The 17,977-nt window shown below is 40.9% G+C and overlaps 1 protein-coding gene and 1 long non-coding RNA gene across 4 annotated transcripts in view; one reads left to right on the plus strand and one right to left on the minus strand.

Annotated features, from left to right (window-relative positions):
* Window positions 1-1,951, plus strand: part of LOC113631795 (uncharacterized) — a 92,269-nt gene extending 90,318 nt beyond the window's left edge. For both annotated transcript variants that reach the window (XR_003437573.1, XR_003437574.1), the window contains exon 3: window positions 913-1,951. This is a non-coding gene — a long non-coding RNA (uncharacterized LOC113631795). The remainder of the gene's footprint in view (window positions 1-912) is intronic.
* The window catches only part of MBOAT1 (membrane bound glycerophospholipid O-acyltransferase 1), a 112,720-nt gene that overhangs the window by 22,535 nt on the left and 72,208 nt on the right, over window positions 1-17,977 (minus strand). The window contains exons 5-8 of one of the 2 annotated variants that reach the window (XM_027128488.1): window positions 7,804-7,859; window positions 5,703-5,757; window positions 4,062-4,245; window positions 1,958-2,084 (exon numbers count right to left, since the gene is read on the minus strand). In XM_027128488.1, the coding sequence (XP_026984289.1) occupies window positions 1,958-2,084; window positions 4,062-4,245; window positions 5,703-5,757; window positions 7,804-7,859 (422 nt within the window). Of the gene's footprint in view, window positions 1-1,957; window positions 2,151-4,061; window positions 4,246-5,702; window positions 5,758-7,803; window positions 7,860-17,977 lie in introns of both variants that reach the window. The other variant, XM_027128486.1, reaches the window with a different exon arrangement.

Consider the following 17,977-nt stretch of genomic DNA (forward strand, 5'->3'; position numbering starts at 1 on the left):
ACGAGCAGACTGACGGCGGACACCCCTGTGCCCCGTAAGCCCCTCCCCACCCAGGTCCCCGCCAGCACAACCCACCTCGTGTTAGACTTTCCCTATGAGACTACGGCATGGCCTTTCTTTCCTCCTTAAATCAGGAGCTGCTTTAATCCAGAAGCCAGCCCATAAGCCCTGGGATACAGAATATGGCAGCGGGAAGGGGAGGGAGAGGGGAAAAGAAAAGGAGGAAAAGTGAAGAAGTAGAGGTTAGGAAAGGAGTGAGATTCTATTACACACACACACACACACACACACACTCTCTCACTCTCTCTCTCTTTCTCTCTCTCCCTCTCTCTCTCTCTCCCTCTCTCTCTCAAGGTTGGAGCAAAGCGAAAACTCTACTTCACATACAAAAATATGCCCAGTATTCCATCCATAGTAGGCCTAATGCCTACCTACGAAGGAAATTATTTTTCAATAACAAAGCATCTGCAGAAAGAGGAATCAGATACACGGAGTCTCTGGAAGCCCTCCCCAAGGACCAGTCCATATACATCATCCCCTCTGTAATCCTACTCCTGGGGCAGCTCTTGACGTGTATTGCCTGGTTGGTGTACACGTCTGTGTCCTCACAGACTGTAACGGTCTTGAGGGCTGAGATATCTTACTCACCTTTGAGTTCCTCATAGCACACAGACCGGTACTCCACAAAAAAACTCCTTGAATTAAACTGAATGGGACCAGAAACAAAATTTCCCCCGTGGCAAATTTTGGAAAAGCTCTGAAGTCTCTCTCTGGTCAAGTGTAACATAAATACTGTGCTAGACTGAACTTGTCTCTGAACATTGTGACCTTTAAAAATAATTTGGACCAGGAGCAGGGAAGAAAGAGGAATGGGGGGTTATTGCTTTGTTTAATGGACAGTTTCTGTTTCAGGAAAAGTTCTGGAGATGGATGCTGGTGACGATGGTTGCACAACACTGTGAATGAACTTAATGCCATTAAATCGTACACTAAAGATGGTTAAAATGGCAACTTTTACCTTATGTATATTTTACCGTAATAAAAATAATAAATGAAAAAAACAGTAGCTACGAACTTGATTTGGGGGCTATAAACGTGGAGCATGAAATGAGAGAAGAGAACTCAATTAAGTGCTGTGCCCTTATGAAATATGGACTAAGCACTGGGAACTGAGTTTAATAATCTATTTGGCTTCATAAACCAAGTCACTGTTCCCTGACATCAAGCCCCAGGTCACTGGCAGCTAAGGTGTTAAACTTCCATTCCTGAAAGGGTTCCAAATGTGAAATAGATACGGTTACCATGCCTTATCAAAATCCTTTACCATTCTTGGTAAGTCAACAGAAGGTTTACTGCTCACTTTAGCAAAGGTTTCATCTTTTCTGGTTTAAAATTATTTAAAAGGAAAGAGATGAAACCTTAATATTGACTAAAGTTATCTCACAGGGGGGAAACAAGTGTGATAATACCAAATTAAGTTGAACTTTCTACCTTTAAAAAAAAAAAAGTCACTTGAAATCAGTTTCTTTCTAAGGCATAAAGCTTAACCAACCATTTCTTAAAGAAGTGTAACCTAAATGAGCACGTGTGTTGACACAATTAAGTCAGTGTATATCCTGTATTACAGACAAGCCAGAAAGATTACCAGAAAGCCAGATCATTCTGGAATTTCCCCCTAACTTTCCAAGTAGGATTGGTAGAAGCAGCAGCTTCCAGGTTGTGACATCTGTTAATAACAACAGCCGGGATTTCTTTCCTCCTTATCACAGATAATTGAGTTTATGGGCGGCGGCAAAGAAGAGGGTTACTCCGGAAGGTAGGAAGTGGCCCTGGCTCAACTGCCTTCCATCACGCGTTGGACTTTTTTTAGATTAGCTGATCCAAATGCTGCCCTGGCCAAGCCGTCCAAGGAGTATCATTTTTCCCTCATTCATTTAGCACCCTCCAACAAACTCACCTAACGTCCAGGCAAAGTAATACTTCGGCTTCGAGGCTTGCATGACCACATGTAAGTAGCAGAGTCGGGTCAGAAAGTTTGCTTTATGAACAAACCAGTCGTCAACCAGGCAGGTGACAGGGAAGGTCTTCGTAAGCGTCAAAAACAAAAGGAGAGACACCAAGGTCATGCACAATTTGTGTATCACGGCTCCCTGAAAATGGGGGGAAAAATGAGGTAACTATTCAGAAGACACTGGTATGAGGAAAACAATTTCAGCAAAGGCACAATGAGAACAAAGCCGTTTCAAAGCTGCTTTGGCGATACTCTCTAGAAGGAGTGGCAACAGGCATTCTTCCTCAGGGCACGTAGTGGGTGATGGGCATTATGTGCTATATTTAGATGCAGAATACACCTCTGACACCTGAGGTGGATGGATCTAAAACAAAAGAAAACGTTTACGGGCACATTCTACCAACCACGGGCACCTGGTTTTATTACCCAAAACATAAGAGAAATCAGTAACATTACAGGGTGGCGATCTTCCATCAGAAAGAACGAACCATTGGCCTTGCGGTCCTGCAGTCAGCAGAGCCCAGGAAATGGGTTTGAATCACCAGCGAGGGGCACAGAGGCTTAGCTGGGAAGGATTATGTGCACATGATTACACGTCTGAGCCAGAACGTGGGCAGGTAGTAGAAAGCTTTAGAAAACCTTTCTGGATGGTTTACATGTAGTCTGCTCTGGGGTTAAGCTATACAGAGGTTTTAAATTCCTCTGGATGGAATCGTTTTGCCTGGTTCCCCTGACATTCCAAACATCCACAGAATTATAGTTCCCAACTTTATAAAAACAGACTGCTTTTACTTGTAACACAGGGATAGCAGTAGCACCTCCCCCAGAGGGTGGCTTGGGGTTTCAGCGCGTCAATATTTACAAGGGGCTGAAAGCAGTGCGGGGCTCCCCGTTAAGTGCGCACCACGCTTAACTATGATGACACTGCTGAGGGGCCAGCAGCTTGTGTGCGCCAGCCCCTCCCATCCGTGTGTCCTTAGCCAAAATGCAACCTTACCGCTTCATGTTCTCTGGGCACAAAAAAATGCGAGAGTCTCCTTGGAGGGTGATGTGAAGACTCTCTAATAATGTTATTTTCCAAATTCAAGTATGTGAAACGCAGCACTCCTGTGACAGATACTCCCTAGAAACACCTGTGGTTACTTTGATGTCTCCCAGCCACGGTGACCTCACTCCTAGATTATGTCAATAAAACCGCTGGGGCTGAGACATCTAAGTAATCATAAAGAGCAGAGGACCCAAATGTGTCAAAACTCTCCAAAAATGCATGCTTTATTAATCAATCACTTAAATTTTCAAATACTTAATGCTGCCTGATGGTAGCACTTTAAAGTATTTAAATTATCCTCAATTTCTCCCTTTCCAATGTTCCCCATCCCTTCAATTAATTACAAATTTCCCTTAAATATAGGATATTTGATCTGGATAAATTCAGCATATTTGTAAAGTTCAGTGAATTAAGCGCATGTTGACTAATCTGAGGTTAATACACTTCAGATTAAAATTTAAATGTTGTTTAAAAAAACCACCTAAACTCTCTCAAAGTCAATATGACCAAACTACAGGCATGCCAGTGTAAAACTGGTTTCCCTTGCCATAAAAGCAGGATCTGCAATAAAAAGCACATTTATTCTGGTCCCACTCTTTCCTCCTCCACCATTTATGACATAGTATCTTTTGGCTGTCTATGAATTTCTATTCATAAAGAGAAAACACTCATAAATTTGAATGTGTTAACAAGCACAGTCATAGGCACATTGTAGGCACTAAATATTGGCTGGTTGGCAAATGGGTTAATTGCTTCAATATTCCCAGCCAATGAGCTGTGAACTGGCTCTGTGAAATAAACATCTGTTGCTCCAACACAGAGAACTACTGCAAATAAATACCAATATTGATATTTTAAACAAACGGGGGGAAAATGTTACCAGCCAAGATTTCTGATAAACTGTTTGGCTTTTTAATTAGAACAATTAAAAGTGACAGTCAGCCCTGGCAGCAAAGCTCATTTCCTGGACCTCTGGGTAAATACTTGGCACTAAAAACTTACAGTGGGAGAAGGTTCTGGCAGGCTGTGGAAGCCTTTTTCCTTCCAGTTCACTTCCAGCAACTTCATGTGTGTATGTCTCCCCTCAATGAAGGCTATATACTCCTTGAAATTGTTACAAGGGCCTGCTATGACACTCATGAAGTTGAGAAGGTAGCTTACGTATTCCAAAAAGGAGGGTTTTGCTCTGCGAAAATAAAGTAAAAAGTTGAAGAGTCTTCAGTCTTTGATTTTTCGTTCATATTTGCAAATATGCCGATCGTAAACACAGGTGTTGTCTCTGCGGGTTGTTAAACGCGGCATGATCTTTCCTTGTTCTGGTTCTTTAAAAATCCGTCTAAGGAGAAATCTAGTTGAAAGGAAGTTATTCAGGTGGGTGGCGCAGAGAAGGCACAGCACTCCGTGGCGCCCTCTGCTGGCCACCCACAGCTATAAACGCGGAGGGCCAGGAGCGGGCCAAAGGCAACCCTGAGGCTGGGAAACGTTCTTTCTCAACGACCTTGGCTGTCTGTCTACCAGAGAAAATGAAGGTACTGAACATAAGGCAGGGTCGGAACCCGACCTAACGTGAGTTGGTTGAGATGCTTTGAAATGGGAAAACTCCCTCCCAGCTGCCAAAATAAATACAAAACAAATGACGGGTAGAACCGGTTTCCACTTGAGGCCGCACAAACTACAGCTGTTAACAGCCTCTTGTCTGCTTTGGCATCCAGACACGAGGTCCTGGACAACGGACAAGGGTAGTGGCAGGAAAAAATTTCTAGAGACCAGTTCTGTCTAGTGTTTTAAGGGCCTTTGAAAGGGCATGCTCGTCAAGCAGGACAGAATTGTGGGCAAAGGCTTCCTCAGATGCCATTGCTAACCAGTCACTGGAATTATGCCCTATAGCATTTACACCCCCATGATGCTTAGCAAAGAACTTGGTTCATTAGACTTTCAATGATAACTTTCTACGTGGCTTCCAAGTCCCAATTTCTTAATGAAGGAATGAAGCTGGGACCCTCTCTTACATATCCCAGTTATTTCCCGCTACTCTCTGGTAGGAACCCTCCACCATGGCTGCACCACTCTTCCCCATGTGCTACCCCATAAGCCATTTCTGCTCCTCTGTCAGCGTTATTCTCCTACTTTATACGGCCTCCCTTCCTCTCCAATACCCATCCTCTTTCTACTACATATCAACACTGGCCAAAGACCACCTTCAGCTTCCTCCTTCATCCTATTCTCCAGCCCATATTTATCTCTCCAATCCCACTTCCCATCTTTTTTCATGCCAGCATAATCATACTGATAGGCACTGATAATTAACTGTTTCTTGGCAACCCTCAGACACATGCCCAATAAAAATAATTTTGGAATAAAGAGAACAACCCCACTGAAGGAGAATCCTGTAAAACTAACAAAATACAGAGCCATTTACCCTTCGATCTAGCACTCTCAGTTCTGGGAATCTATCCCACAGCTATACCCAAACCATTTAAAATGACCTATGGACAAGGTTATCATGGCTTACCATTTATAAGAGCCAAAGACTGGTAGACAACCCAAGTGTCCATCAATAGCAGATTCATTCAATAAACAACATTAAGGAAGATCTCTGGATACTGATACCCAAGGGGCTCAAGAATATATTGTCAAACTTACTTTACAGCAAGCCGACGTTGCTCAGTGGAAAGATCTTCAGCCTTTCGACCTAATCCTACGAAAAGAAATATTGAGAAATAAGAAGTTTTAAGTGAAGTAGATAACTTAATCCTTAAAGAGGCTTATAAAAACTCATTTGAAAGAAGTGATTCGTTTTTGTTTCATCAATCATAAACAGTCCCCGTTCTCCATTTTTTTCAATGGATCAAAGGGCTGCCTGTAAGGACACGTGTGAGGAGGAAAGTCTCTATAGGTTATGAAGAGGGGAGAATTCAGGGGTTACCCCGATTTAATTCACACAGTATGAACATGGATCCCAGAGAACCCTTCACACCTCATACGCTCCTTACCACGCTGTATACGTTTTCATTGCTCCATGAGAGACATAAGCCTGCCTTTGCAGCCAGCACCTGCCTAAGTGCCTTCCTGATTATGCTGGGTGCAGATACCTGGTATAAGCTGGGAATGCAATGGAATGGATGGGGAAAGGAATAGGGGACTTTCCTCTTCCAAAAAAAAACAGGAAACGTAACCCTGAATGCACGGAAAACACAAAAGAATTATCAAGAGGTTCTTCTTCTTTTAAAACTCATCCATGCCAGAAAAACTCCCAACCAAATCACATTTGTGCTTCCTATAAAATCTGTATGTTAACTAATAGTCAAGGAAACCGAACTGTCATCTTAAGAGCAGAAGAAGTCGACTTTAAAACTGTATATTCAGCTAAGACTGATTAGGGTTACCGACCATCAAGGCAACTCAAAAACATGCCTAAGAGAAGGCAGAGTGTTTCTGGAATTTACTTGTTCCTCCCACACACAAGAAAAAAAAAGAAAAAGGCAAATAAACATTTTGCTGCATGTAAGGGATGTTCCAAAAAATAGGGTAAACTGAGAATGCTTTAAAAAGTAAATTTAGGCAAAAATCCTGTGGATTAAAAACAAAACAAAACCAAGAAGCAATGTTAATAAAAGAAAAAAATCACACTCACTTTTTTCTAAGATCTCATCAAATAGTACAGCTCTGGCAATCCCAGGAATTAAATTGATTTTAGCTATTGACTTACGGTGCTAATGTGAGTCTATAACAACTACCAAATGGTTTTCAGGTACAAAAATATTGACCAAATCATCCCATTTTGCCCAGGACTTTGCCAACGTGGGCACTAAAAATCTCATATCCTGGGAAACTTCTGGGTTCTGGGCAAACCAGGACAGTTGCTCACCCTAGAAAGACTCCATCCTCAGAATAAAATTACTCAGTTCTCTACAGAATGACTAAATCACCAAGTATGAACTAGGAATAAACAGGGTCAAAATGAAATTAAATCAGCTCCCCAGCTGTAAGGAAAAACAGGAAGACTCGCTAGCAGAGACTAAATCTTCCCAACCCGTCAACACAAAAAGAAGTTTCAACAGTCGCAAAGCATTTGCCAGAGCCGTACAAATCTGCAGAAGATACCTTTACTAATTGCACCTGGCATCTCTTAAGCCCATATTGAAACCTTCCACATGGATGGAAGGGCCATCCTCCTTTCCTGGAACCCAGTATTAACAGTGGAAATAATCACACTTTCTGGTCATTATCAGGAAGGGCCTGAGCGAAGAAAATGTTCAGTTTTATATAAAGAAAAGATAATTTTTCTTCCCAGCTTTTTATAGGTTTGGGCTAATCTCATTAGATAATTTTCCAAGCCCCCACACCCCCCAAAAATGGTTAACTAGCCAATGCTGTTTAACATTTTATTACCTCATGAGCTTCTCAGAGATTAAACCAAAGAAAAAGGATTCCATTTCTTCTGAATGGATTTGGAAATGAAGGGCAGAGAGCACCACACATTAACTTAAATTTAAAACGCTGTAAAACTAAACAGAAAACCCACCATTCTCAATATAAACATTTTAGCCAAGACTATGGATTCAGCAGGGAAATGGTTAATAATAGCTGGGAAAGTAAAAAGCTATGATTAAAGTGGGCTGCAATTTTTTTTTGCAAGATCTGCCAGCCCTTGTCTAACCTTTGGACTGTGTATACGGTAGAAAAGAAGAGCTCTGAAGGTCAGGCTCAGTCTTAGAACCAAAAGGAGGGCTGTTTTTCTCACCGTCATGAACTTGGAATGCCAAGGTTGTGATCTTCTGAGTGACAATCATCAAAGGCCTAAAAGGAAGATAGAAAACAATCAAGATTGGCAGGACTGCCACTGGAGAAAACATTTATTCCACTTCTGGGCATGGTAGTGTTTCATCTTGAAGATTATGAAATAAAATACAGAATTCAAACAATTGTTTTTCCCTTCCAAATCACTTTAAAGAAGTAGATAGGCAACAGTGAACAAGAAGATCACCGGAGAAACTCCCTCTTGCGTTCTTACTCTAAGCTAAGTTCTAGGACCAGCCCTGCCAGCATCGCCTGGAGCTTGTCAGAAACATAGACTTTCACACTCCATTCCCACCCCGGAAAATGAGAACCTGCATTTTAACAAGATCTCCATGGAATTCAAATGCACATTTAAATGTAAGCAGCGCTGGTTTGGGAGGTGCCCTAATCCAGGGCCCTGGTTCCACCTGGATGGATATGATCTTGGCTTCTTCATGCGAATATGCTCTAACCTGCTTTGTTCTATTTAAAGGCAATTCTTTCATTCACACATAGTAAAAGATACATTTGTAAAATGTAGCTGCCTGGAAATAAACCATTTAGTGACCAAAAATAGCACCAATCTTATCTTGAAAAAAGCCATCCAATACAAGCCTAAGAAGTGACACCCATGTCGACAAGCATGTCAAGATAATTCAGTGTATACCTATATCCCCATATATATGTATACATATAGCTGATTCACTTTGTTATACAGCAGAAACTAACACAACACTGTAAAGCAATTATGCTGCAATGAAGATGTTCAAAAAAAATCATACACACACAAAAAGATAATTCAATGGAAGCAATAGTCTCTTCAACAAATAGCGATGGGACAACTAGATATCCACATAAAAAGCATACAAAAAGTAACTAAAAATGGTTCAAAGACCTAAATGTAAGCGCTAAACTATAAAACTCTTAGAAGAAAACACAGGCATAAATCTTCATGACCTTAGATTTGGCGATGACTTCTTAGATGTAACACCAAAAGCACAAGTAACAAAAGGAAAAGATAGATTAAATGGATATCATTAAAACTTAAAATTTTGTGCTTCAAAGGACACACACAATCAAGAAAGTGAAATTCACAGAATGCATGAAAATATGTGCAAATCATATATCTGCTAAGGAACTCGCACTAGACTATATAAAGAACACTTCGAACTCAATAATAAAAAGACAAAAGTAACAATTTAAAAATGGCCAAAGGATGTGAATGGACATTTATATTAAAAAAAGATAAAGAAATGGTGAATAAGCACATGAAAAGATGCTCAGTAGTAATCAACCCTCAGAGAAATGCAAATCAAAACCACAATGAGATACGACTTCACAAGCACTAGGATGACCAGAATCAAAAAGACATATTGTTTTGGTCACAAGGTGGAGAATTGGAACCCTCACACATTACTGGTGGGAATACTAAACAGTGCAGTTACCTGAGAAACAGTCTGGCAGTTCCTCAAAACGTTAAACATAGAATTACCACATGACCAAGCAATTCCACTCCTAGGTATATACCCATGAGAAATAAAAACATGTCTACACAAAAACTTGTACATACATGTTCAGAGCAACATTATTCATAACAGCCCCAAAAGAAATAACCCAAATGTCCATCAACTGATGAATGGATAAATAAAATGTGATATGTCCCTCTAATAGAATATTATTCAGCAATAAAAACAATAAAGTACTGATACATGCTACAACATGGATAGACCTTGAAAACACTATGCTAAGTGAAAAAAGCCAGACATAAATGGCCACATATTGTATGATTCCATTTATATGAACTATCTAGACTAGGCAAATCCACAGAGAAATGGGTTGCTGGTTGCCTAAGTCTCGGGGAATTGGGAGGAAATGAGGTGTGACAGCTAATGCATACAGGTTTCTTTGGGTTGGGTGGGTGATGAAAATGTTGCAAAATTAACTGTGGTAAAATGGTTACACTCTGTAAATTCACTCTGCATATGTGTTTAAACCTGCTGAATTGTATACTTTAAGTGGTTGAATTGCATTGTATGTGAATTATATCTCAATAAAGCTGCAATTAAAATGACACCTGAAAACTGAACAGCTACACGTAAAAGAATGAAACGAGAACATCCTCTAACACCATAAAAATAAACACAAAATAAGCACAAAAATAAACTCAAAATGGATTAAAGATCTAAATGTAAGGCCAGACACTATAAAACTCTTGGAAACATAGGCAGAACACTCTCTGACATAAATCGCAGCAAGATCTTTTTTGATCCACCTCTGAGAGTAATGAAAATAAAAATAAACAAATGGGACCTAATGAAACTTACAAGCTTTTACACTGTGAAGGAAACCATCAATAAAACAAAAAGAAAACCCACAGAATGGGAGAAAATATTTGCAAGCGAAGCAGCTGATAAGGGATTAATCTCCAAACTATACAAATAGCACATGCAGCTCAATATCAAAAAAATAAACAACCCAATCAAAAAATGGGCAGAAGATCTAAATAGACATTTCTCCAAAGAAGACATAGAGATGGCCAAGAGGCACATGAAAAGATGCTCAACATCACTAATTATTAGAGAAATGCAAATCAAAACTACAATGAGGTATCACCTCCTACCGGTTTAGACTGGCCATCATCAAAAAAAATCTACAAACAATAAATGCTGGCGAGGGTGTGGAGAAAAGGGAACCCTCTGACACTGTTGGTGGGAATGTAAATTGGTACAGCCACTATGGAGAACAGTATGGAGGTTGCTTAAAAAACTAAAAATAGAGCTACCATATGATCCAGCAATCCCACTCCTGGGGATATATCCAGAGAAAACCATAATTCGAAATGATACATCCACCTCAATGTTCATTGCAGCACTATTTACAATAACCAGGACATGGAAGCAACCTAAATGTCCATCAGTGGAGGAATGGATAAAGAAGATGTAGTGTGTACATATATATATATATATATATATATACATACACACATCTCACACACACACACACACACCCACACCCACACACACACACAATGGAATATTACTCAGCCATAAAAAAGAATGAAAAATGCCATTTGCAGCAACGTGGTTGGACCTAGAGATTATCATACTGAGTGAAGTAAGTCAGACAAAGACAGACAAATATCGTATCGCTTATATGTGGAATCTAAAAAATGGTACAAAGGAACGTATTTACAAAACAGAATAGAGTCACAGATGTAGAAAACAAACTTGTGGTTACCAGGGGGGAAAGGGAGGGAGGGATAAATTGGGAGATTGGGTTTGATATATACACACTACTGTATGTAGATCACATAACTAATAAGAACCTACTGAATAGCACAGGGAACTCTATTCAATACTCTGTAATGACCTATATGGGAATAGAATCTAAAAACCAGTGGATATATGTGAATGTATAACCAACTCACTTTGCTGTACAGCAGAAATGAACATAACATTGTAAATCAACTCTACTCCAATAAAAAATTAATTTAAAAAAAGACATCTGTTTTTCCAATCATCTAGCCTAGCTTAGTACCTTTAATAGCTCTATCCTTGCCCAGTGAGACAAGATAAAAATCCCACTGCCCAACTACCCTACTTTCCTTCAAACCTTCTAAGTTTAGCCTGGTAATCTGATCTCCATTCTCATAGCTTCTTACTGAATTTGCTATCTCTGACCCGTATGGACTGATGACTCATTTACATAGAAAGCTGAGGTTTGGTCAACGTCCTATGACAGCATCCCTGGGATAAACCTAGGATGCTGCACAGCCTCTGTGCCCTGAGCTCAGGCCACACCCAGGTGTGGCAGGATGGGATCAGACGCAAACCATCTTTAGGCCAAGGCTGATGTGTCCACTGCACTCGGCCACCTCTCTGTGAGTCCATTTTCTTTAATTCCTCTCGTTCTCATTTCCATTTTCCATCTCTTTAAAATAATAAGCATGTAATATTTTAAACTGTCAATATGAACTAATAAGATAAACTATTTTAAAGAAAGTGTCAACAAATGCCCTTTGACATCTTAACGCCTACACCCAACTTTATATCTTATTTGTAAAAGTCCAGTGGCCAACGTTTGAAACAAGATTCCTAATGTTGTGTAAGGCGAAGAGAAGGAGAAGTGATTTGTCTGACTGGGGAAGGGAGGGGTGACTTGCTCTCCAGGACTGGGGAGAAGTGGGGGGTGGCAGACAAGGGAGCCCCCAAAGTGGTCATTCTAGGGCAGCAAGACATGCTCACAGCTGACAGTAATTTTGACCACTCTCTTGTATAGTGAAAAAAATAACTGCTTCCAGAACACCGAGGTTTGGGTCCTAGAAATAAGGATTACATCAAAACTTTCTATAAGAGCAATTTCATCTTACAGACAAATATATAACTTCACAGCTCATCTTCTTGATGTTCAACAACACCTCTGACCCAGAATGTATAACAGATGTTGAGAGCTGTTTTTCTTGAAAGGGACTTACACTAAGCATCACATTCAATGTAGTTGCCAAATATGACTGTTTTTGTTTTCAAAGCCTCTTTGTGCTTTTTTTTTTTTCCTGTAAGATTGTAAGCCTGAGGAATCAGTAATAGGACTTAAACTCCCAGCCTTCTTTACACAAAGCCCGGCACACGTTTTTTTGTGTTTTGAGACACACATTCTGGTGACCATGCAATTTGCAAACCAAGTTCCTACATCTGATTTAATTCACAACTTCATTTTCAAAGGGTCTAAAACATTGATATATCCATAAAGGAAATGTGTCATGGAATTAGCCTGACCTTCAGCCTCTACAGAAATGTATCCTTTGTTTTCCCCTTTCTGGGGTTAGATTTAATGTATTCCATAATTAGGCACACGTTCAGCAAAGCATTTAGAGTCTATTCACAGAAGTGGTGGGCATGAGAAAGCACCTCTCAGGTTGGCTGCTGGGGGTGCGTAACTGACTGGCTGCATCCTCTGATTCCACCACCTTGCTGGTGCTCAGCCCACGCCTCCCTGAGGCTACGTCCAGCCAATGACTGAGCACAGCAGGGTAGCCACGCCCTCCAGACCAGGCGCGGTACTCCTCAGCCCGGGAATTCCAGCTCGAGGACTCATCCTTGAACTCGCTGAAACAGGCTCAGAACTGCACTGCAGCCCAAGACCTCCCTTCCTTCCTTCCCTCTCCCATCTCAGGGGTGAGACGTGCGTTTTAATCTGATGGCTCTCCCAGCCTCATCCAGTTGCCTCCCTGTTTTCCCTCACAGGTATTTCGCCCAAGAAATCTCATACATCTGTTCTCACCTTGGCGTCTGCTTCTCAGAGAACCCAGACTAATGTAATACACACTACTGAGTATCTAGATCAATGTAAATAAATAATAATTACTCCATGTTCCATCTGTACCTTTGGGCCTATGTAAGAACCACATTGTTATCATTCTTTAAGGGAAAAAAAATCTCCCATTTGGGGGGAAAAAATAAGAAGCTATGGATCAAATTTTGTTACCCATGATCTAGACTATACTTTTAATAATATATTGTTTCTGTTTTAAACATCTGAAGAAGTTTCTAGCAACTTAAATAAGAAGCGACTCACACATGTGATCATTGGCTTATAAAAAACAACATACTGACAACTTGCAGAAAAGGAAATGGAGTTAGACTCCTCCTACATTCTTACTTTTCTGTGGGTGTAAGGAAGAGCGCCATACGCTCCTGAACAGAGGAAGTCCATTCTGAACGCTTTTCACTGATCAATTTATTTAAACCGATGGGTAGATCAGATGCCAAACTCAGACTGCACAGCTTACTGGCATTTCAGAGTCAAATCCAGAGAGTTACCGACTTAGGATAAAACTCAAATACCGGGACTTCCCTGGTGGCACAGTGGTTAAGAATCCGCCTGCCAATGCAGGGGACACGGGTTCGAGCCCTGATCCGAGAAGATCCCACATGCCGCGGAGCAACTAAGCCCGTGCGCCACAACTACTGATCCTGCACTCTAGAGCCCATGAGCCACAACCACTGAGCCCGTGTACCACAACTACTGAAGCCAGCGTGCCTAGAGCCCATGCTCCGCAACAAGAGAAGCCACCGCAATGAGAAGCCTGCGCACCACAACGAAGAGTAGCCCCCGCTCGCCGCAACTAGAGAAAGCCCGCGCACAGCAACGAAGACCCAATGCAGCCAAAATAAATACATAAATATATTTTAAAAAACACTCAAATACCATCGATGTTGCATTTCAATCAAAACATAATATAATCTAAGACGTGTTTGTTGATCTGTGATCGGAATTCATGTTTTTTCCGGCAAAAATACAAAACCCAGGAGATCGAAGCACATACTACAAGCACACGAAGGGCACAGAAAGGCTCCTTGATGCAGCCAAAGGACTTCCTCGGGACAACGAGGCCTTAGAAGCTTAGCTGTGCTCAGATCATCCACCCCCTGAGAAGCAGGCCCTGTCCCTGGATTTTTACACACTCACCAGGCAGAGGCCCCTGCCCTTGCATCTATGGGAACCAGCTGACCAATCGGAAACCAAGGTTTGAATCCAGCAGGGTTGAGATGGGGCCATTTCTCTTTTGTCCTGTGAATTTTTTTCATGATAAAAAAAAAAAAAGCTGAAGAAAATTTTTTCTTCCTGAACCTAAAATTATTAGTCTAATTTGGATAAAGAAATATAGGGGGAAATAAAGTACGGGGAGAACAGGCAGATAGAGATATGTTTAGAGTAAAAAGAAACAACCATGCCACTCTGTTCTCCCCACCACACATACACACACACACACACACACACACACACACACACGCACACAAAATCAATGCCTTCTGATACAGACTTCGGGCAATTTACCAGTAGTGGTACCCATTCATCCATTTCCATTTCCTGTATCAACTCCCAACAAAAAATAACCTGTTTTTAAAACACTAAGCAAAACTCTGTTTTGAGCAGTATTCCAGGATAACCTGCCTATTGTAGCTTAATCTTTGGACCTTAAGTGGTTAAGTTCTCTGTCCTGGTAAAGCTAGGATGGAACAATGAGATGATGCAGTCATCAGTTAGAGGTGTCAAAAGAGCCAACCAATCACAGCTGGCTGGACAGCATCAAGCCAAATCTGACATTCAGGGATCTTATTTTCCCTAACAGGTGATTTTAGATGCAAAAAGTTATACTTTATCTTTTCATCAATTCTTTGTTTATAATACAAATCCACTTACAATGCATACATACTAGGAAAGCAAGGAGTCAGGGCAGCAAGAAGTTTGACAGGATGGGAGAATCCAATGCAACAAACTTCCAATCAACCGCAATCTAGGACGGGGCTGGATCTTGCACAACAACTAGGGGCGCCAAGATACAGTGCAAACTGCAGCCCGTGGCCCAGACCCAAGAGCTGAGGGCCAGACAGGAGGCTGTTGCTTCTGCCCCTCCAGTATCCCCCTGCTTCCGGGATTACTGAAGAGGAGGGGGATGATATTATACCTTTAGTACAATGCTCCCAAACTCCTATCAACTATGCCAGCCTGGGGGAAGAAAACAAGGGACTCCCGGAGTCACAGCAAAGAAAGTACATGGTTCCACCAGGCTTCCTAGGGCTGCAAATGAAGGCAATGGAAACTCCTCTGGACTCATTTCAGAGTTCACTGGTATCTGTTCAGACCCATCTAATCTCTATACTTTGGCACTCAACAACAACAAAATCACCAGCTCTCCATTTTAACAGGAACCCGCCAAATATACTTGGTATAATTTATACTCGTGTCCTCAGAATTAAATTCCAAGTGATGGTGCTAATTACTGAAAAGCTGGCAGCAGACTGAAGGAGAAACACGAAATACACTAATCTGGAAATCTCTTTGCAAATCTCTTCTTTTGTTCATATTATAGAACCCAGTTATTTGCACATACTGGGCTGGTTAGGTAGAGTGATCAGGATATCATAAACCAACAGAGGAAAACATCTCTCATGGAACAACAACAGGGCAAATAGAGATCTCCACTGCTCCAAGGGATGTGGGCAAGTGATACTTCTAGAATGCCCAACAGGATAAACAGGAACACAAACGACTATTGTTCCACTGGTGTAGGCTGCAGTTCACCACGATACGCATGCATAGTATGCATTCAAATATATTTAAATAACATTTAGAATTTATTATTATAATCATATAAAACAATAAAACAATTATTAAAATCACCAATAAAGACCACCCCCCAACCCCAGACAGAATCACTGTCTTAGCATGTATTATTTCCTTCCACTCTTTTTTCTACACATGTCCACATTCATAAAAATGGAATCTTAGGGCTTCCCTGGTGGCGCAGTGGTTGAGAGTATGCCTGCCGATGCAGGGGACATGGGTTCGTGCCCTGGTCTGGGAAGATCCCACATGCCGTGGAGCGGCTGGGCCCGTGAGCCATGGCCGCTGAGGCTGCGCGTCTGGAACCTGTTGCTCCACAATGGGAGAGGCCACAACAGTGAGAGACCCACGTATCACAAAAAAAAAAAAAAGGAATCTTAATACATGTATTTGTTTTGTGGTTTTGATTTTCCATTATATTGTAAGCATTTTCCAATGTCATTAAATATTCTTTGATGACATCATTTTTAATGGATGTATATTAGTATCATAATTTAATCATTCACCTCTTTTGGACCAATTAGGAGCTTCCAATTTTGCACTATTATCGACAACAGCTGAACACGGTTATGACTAAATTTGATTTCCTTAAGGTAATTCAGTTCCTAGGAATTTATCCTATTATAGGATATAAACTTTAAAAAAATACTTGCTTAAAATTTATGGCTAACTTGGCTTCCAGAACGGTTGTACCAATTCATACTCCCACTAGCAGCGTATGAGTTCTCATTTCATAATGTTTTCAAAAACACATGGGTAACTCAGATTGCCAACATGATGGGAGAGCAATTATCTGCCTGAATCTGGCCTCGCCTGCAAAAGGAATTAAGGTTCCTTCTTGCTGCTTCCCTCAGAAGAAAACTCGATTTGCGCCCTTCTGTGAGCAAAAAGGAATCAGTTCACTATCACCAACTTAAAAGGAATCAAGTATCAGCTTTATTACAAGCAGTTGTTGAGCTTCCCCGGGGAGAACAGTAAACGTTCCAGTATTGTTAATCACCCATATTCACAGAGAAAACATGGAGGACACTGGCTTCTACATGTATTGAGACAAACTACATTAGCAGCACTAATAAAAGTGTATCTTGTGTGTCGTCCTCACCATTTAACATCAGGCTTGATTACTTTCAGAATGGTAACAAAATTGCAAGCCCCAGAATCATCTGAAGTACAAGTTTATGTGCTCCCCCCAAATTAAAAACATATATACGTCATTGGACACAAACACTAACATACTCCAATCCTGTTCAATTCCTGTCTGTGCTCTTACTCTAAGTAAGTATGTTAAGCACATAGGTTCACATGCATGCTCAAAAGAGAATAGCTATCACATCAGGCTGCTTTAAAACGCCAAGTTCAACTTCAAATCACTGCTTCATTCCTCAACAAAATCCTAAATAAGATTTTTAGGCTGAAATAAATAGTAGTGTTAAACAAATTCCGTTCTGAAGGAGAACTGGTGGTTGCTTGCATGTTCTTAATGAGACTAGACACTGGAAAAGAATCTCTCTTATTGACCATTTGTGATTTAAAACATCTTATCAATTTCAGTACGTACCCGTCCATTTATGTTTCTGACATTATCCGAGAAGATGGATTTATATCAGTGAGGCACTGTGCATTTAGGGTGACAGGAAAAAAAAATAATTCTGCTGCTTAATAATGCCCTATAATTTTTTTTAAAAAAGACATACCCTCCAAGAACTGGATAAAGTATGGTCACGCCACAATCAGGGATCTAAATCACATTCTACTTACAGGAGCAGACACATTTTTGTTGTATCCTTTCCCAAACAAAAGTGTCCTTTCTCATTCAAACAGTCTACACTTTTGTGTGTAAAGTCAGAGATTTCTTAATACAAGAAGATCCAAAAAATGCCAGAGAACAAACACCACCTAAGGAAATTTATCATGACTATGCCTATGCCACTGAAAGCGGAATGGACAGGAACTGATTTCCATCCTCCCCTGCTGTCAAACCCCAAATCCACCCCATTTCACAAGCACATGAC

This window comes from Aethalodelphis obliquidens, unplaced genomic scaffold (assembly GCF_003676395.1).
Source record: "Aethalodelphis obliquidens isolate GAN/ISIS:26980383/991018 unplaced genomic scaffold, ASM367639v1 scaffold34, whole genome shotgun sequence".
Lineage (NCBI taxonomy): Eukaryota > Metazoa > Chordata > Mammalia > Artiodactyla > Delphinidae > Aethalodelphis > Aethalodelphis obliquidens.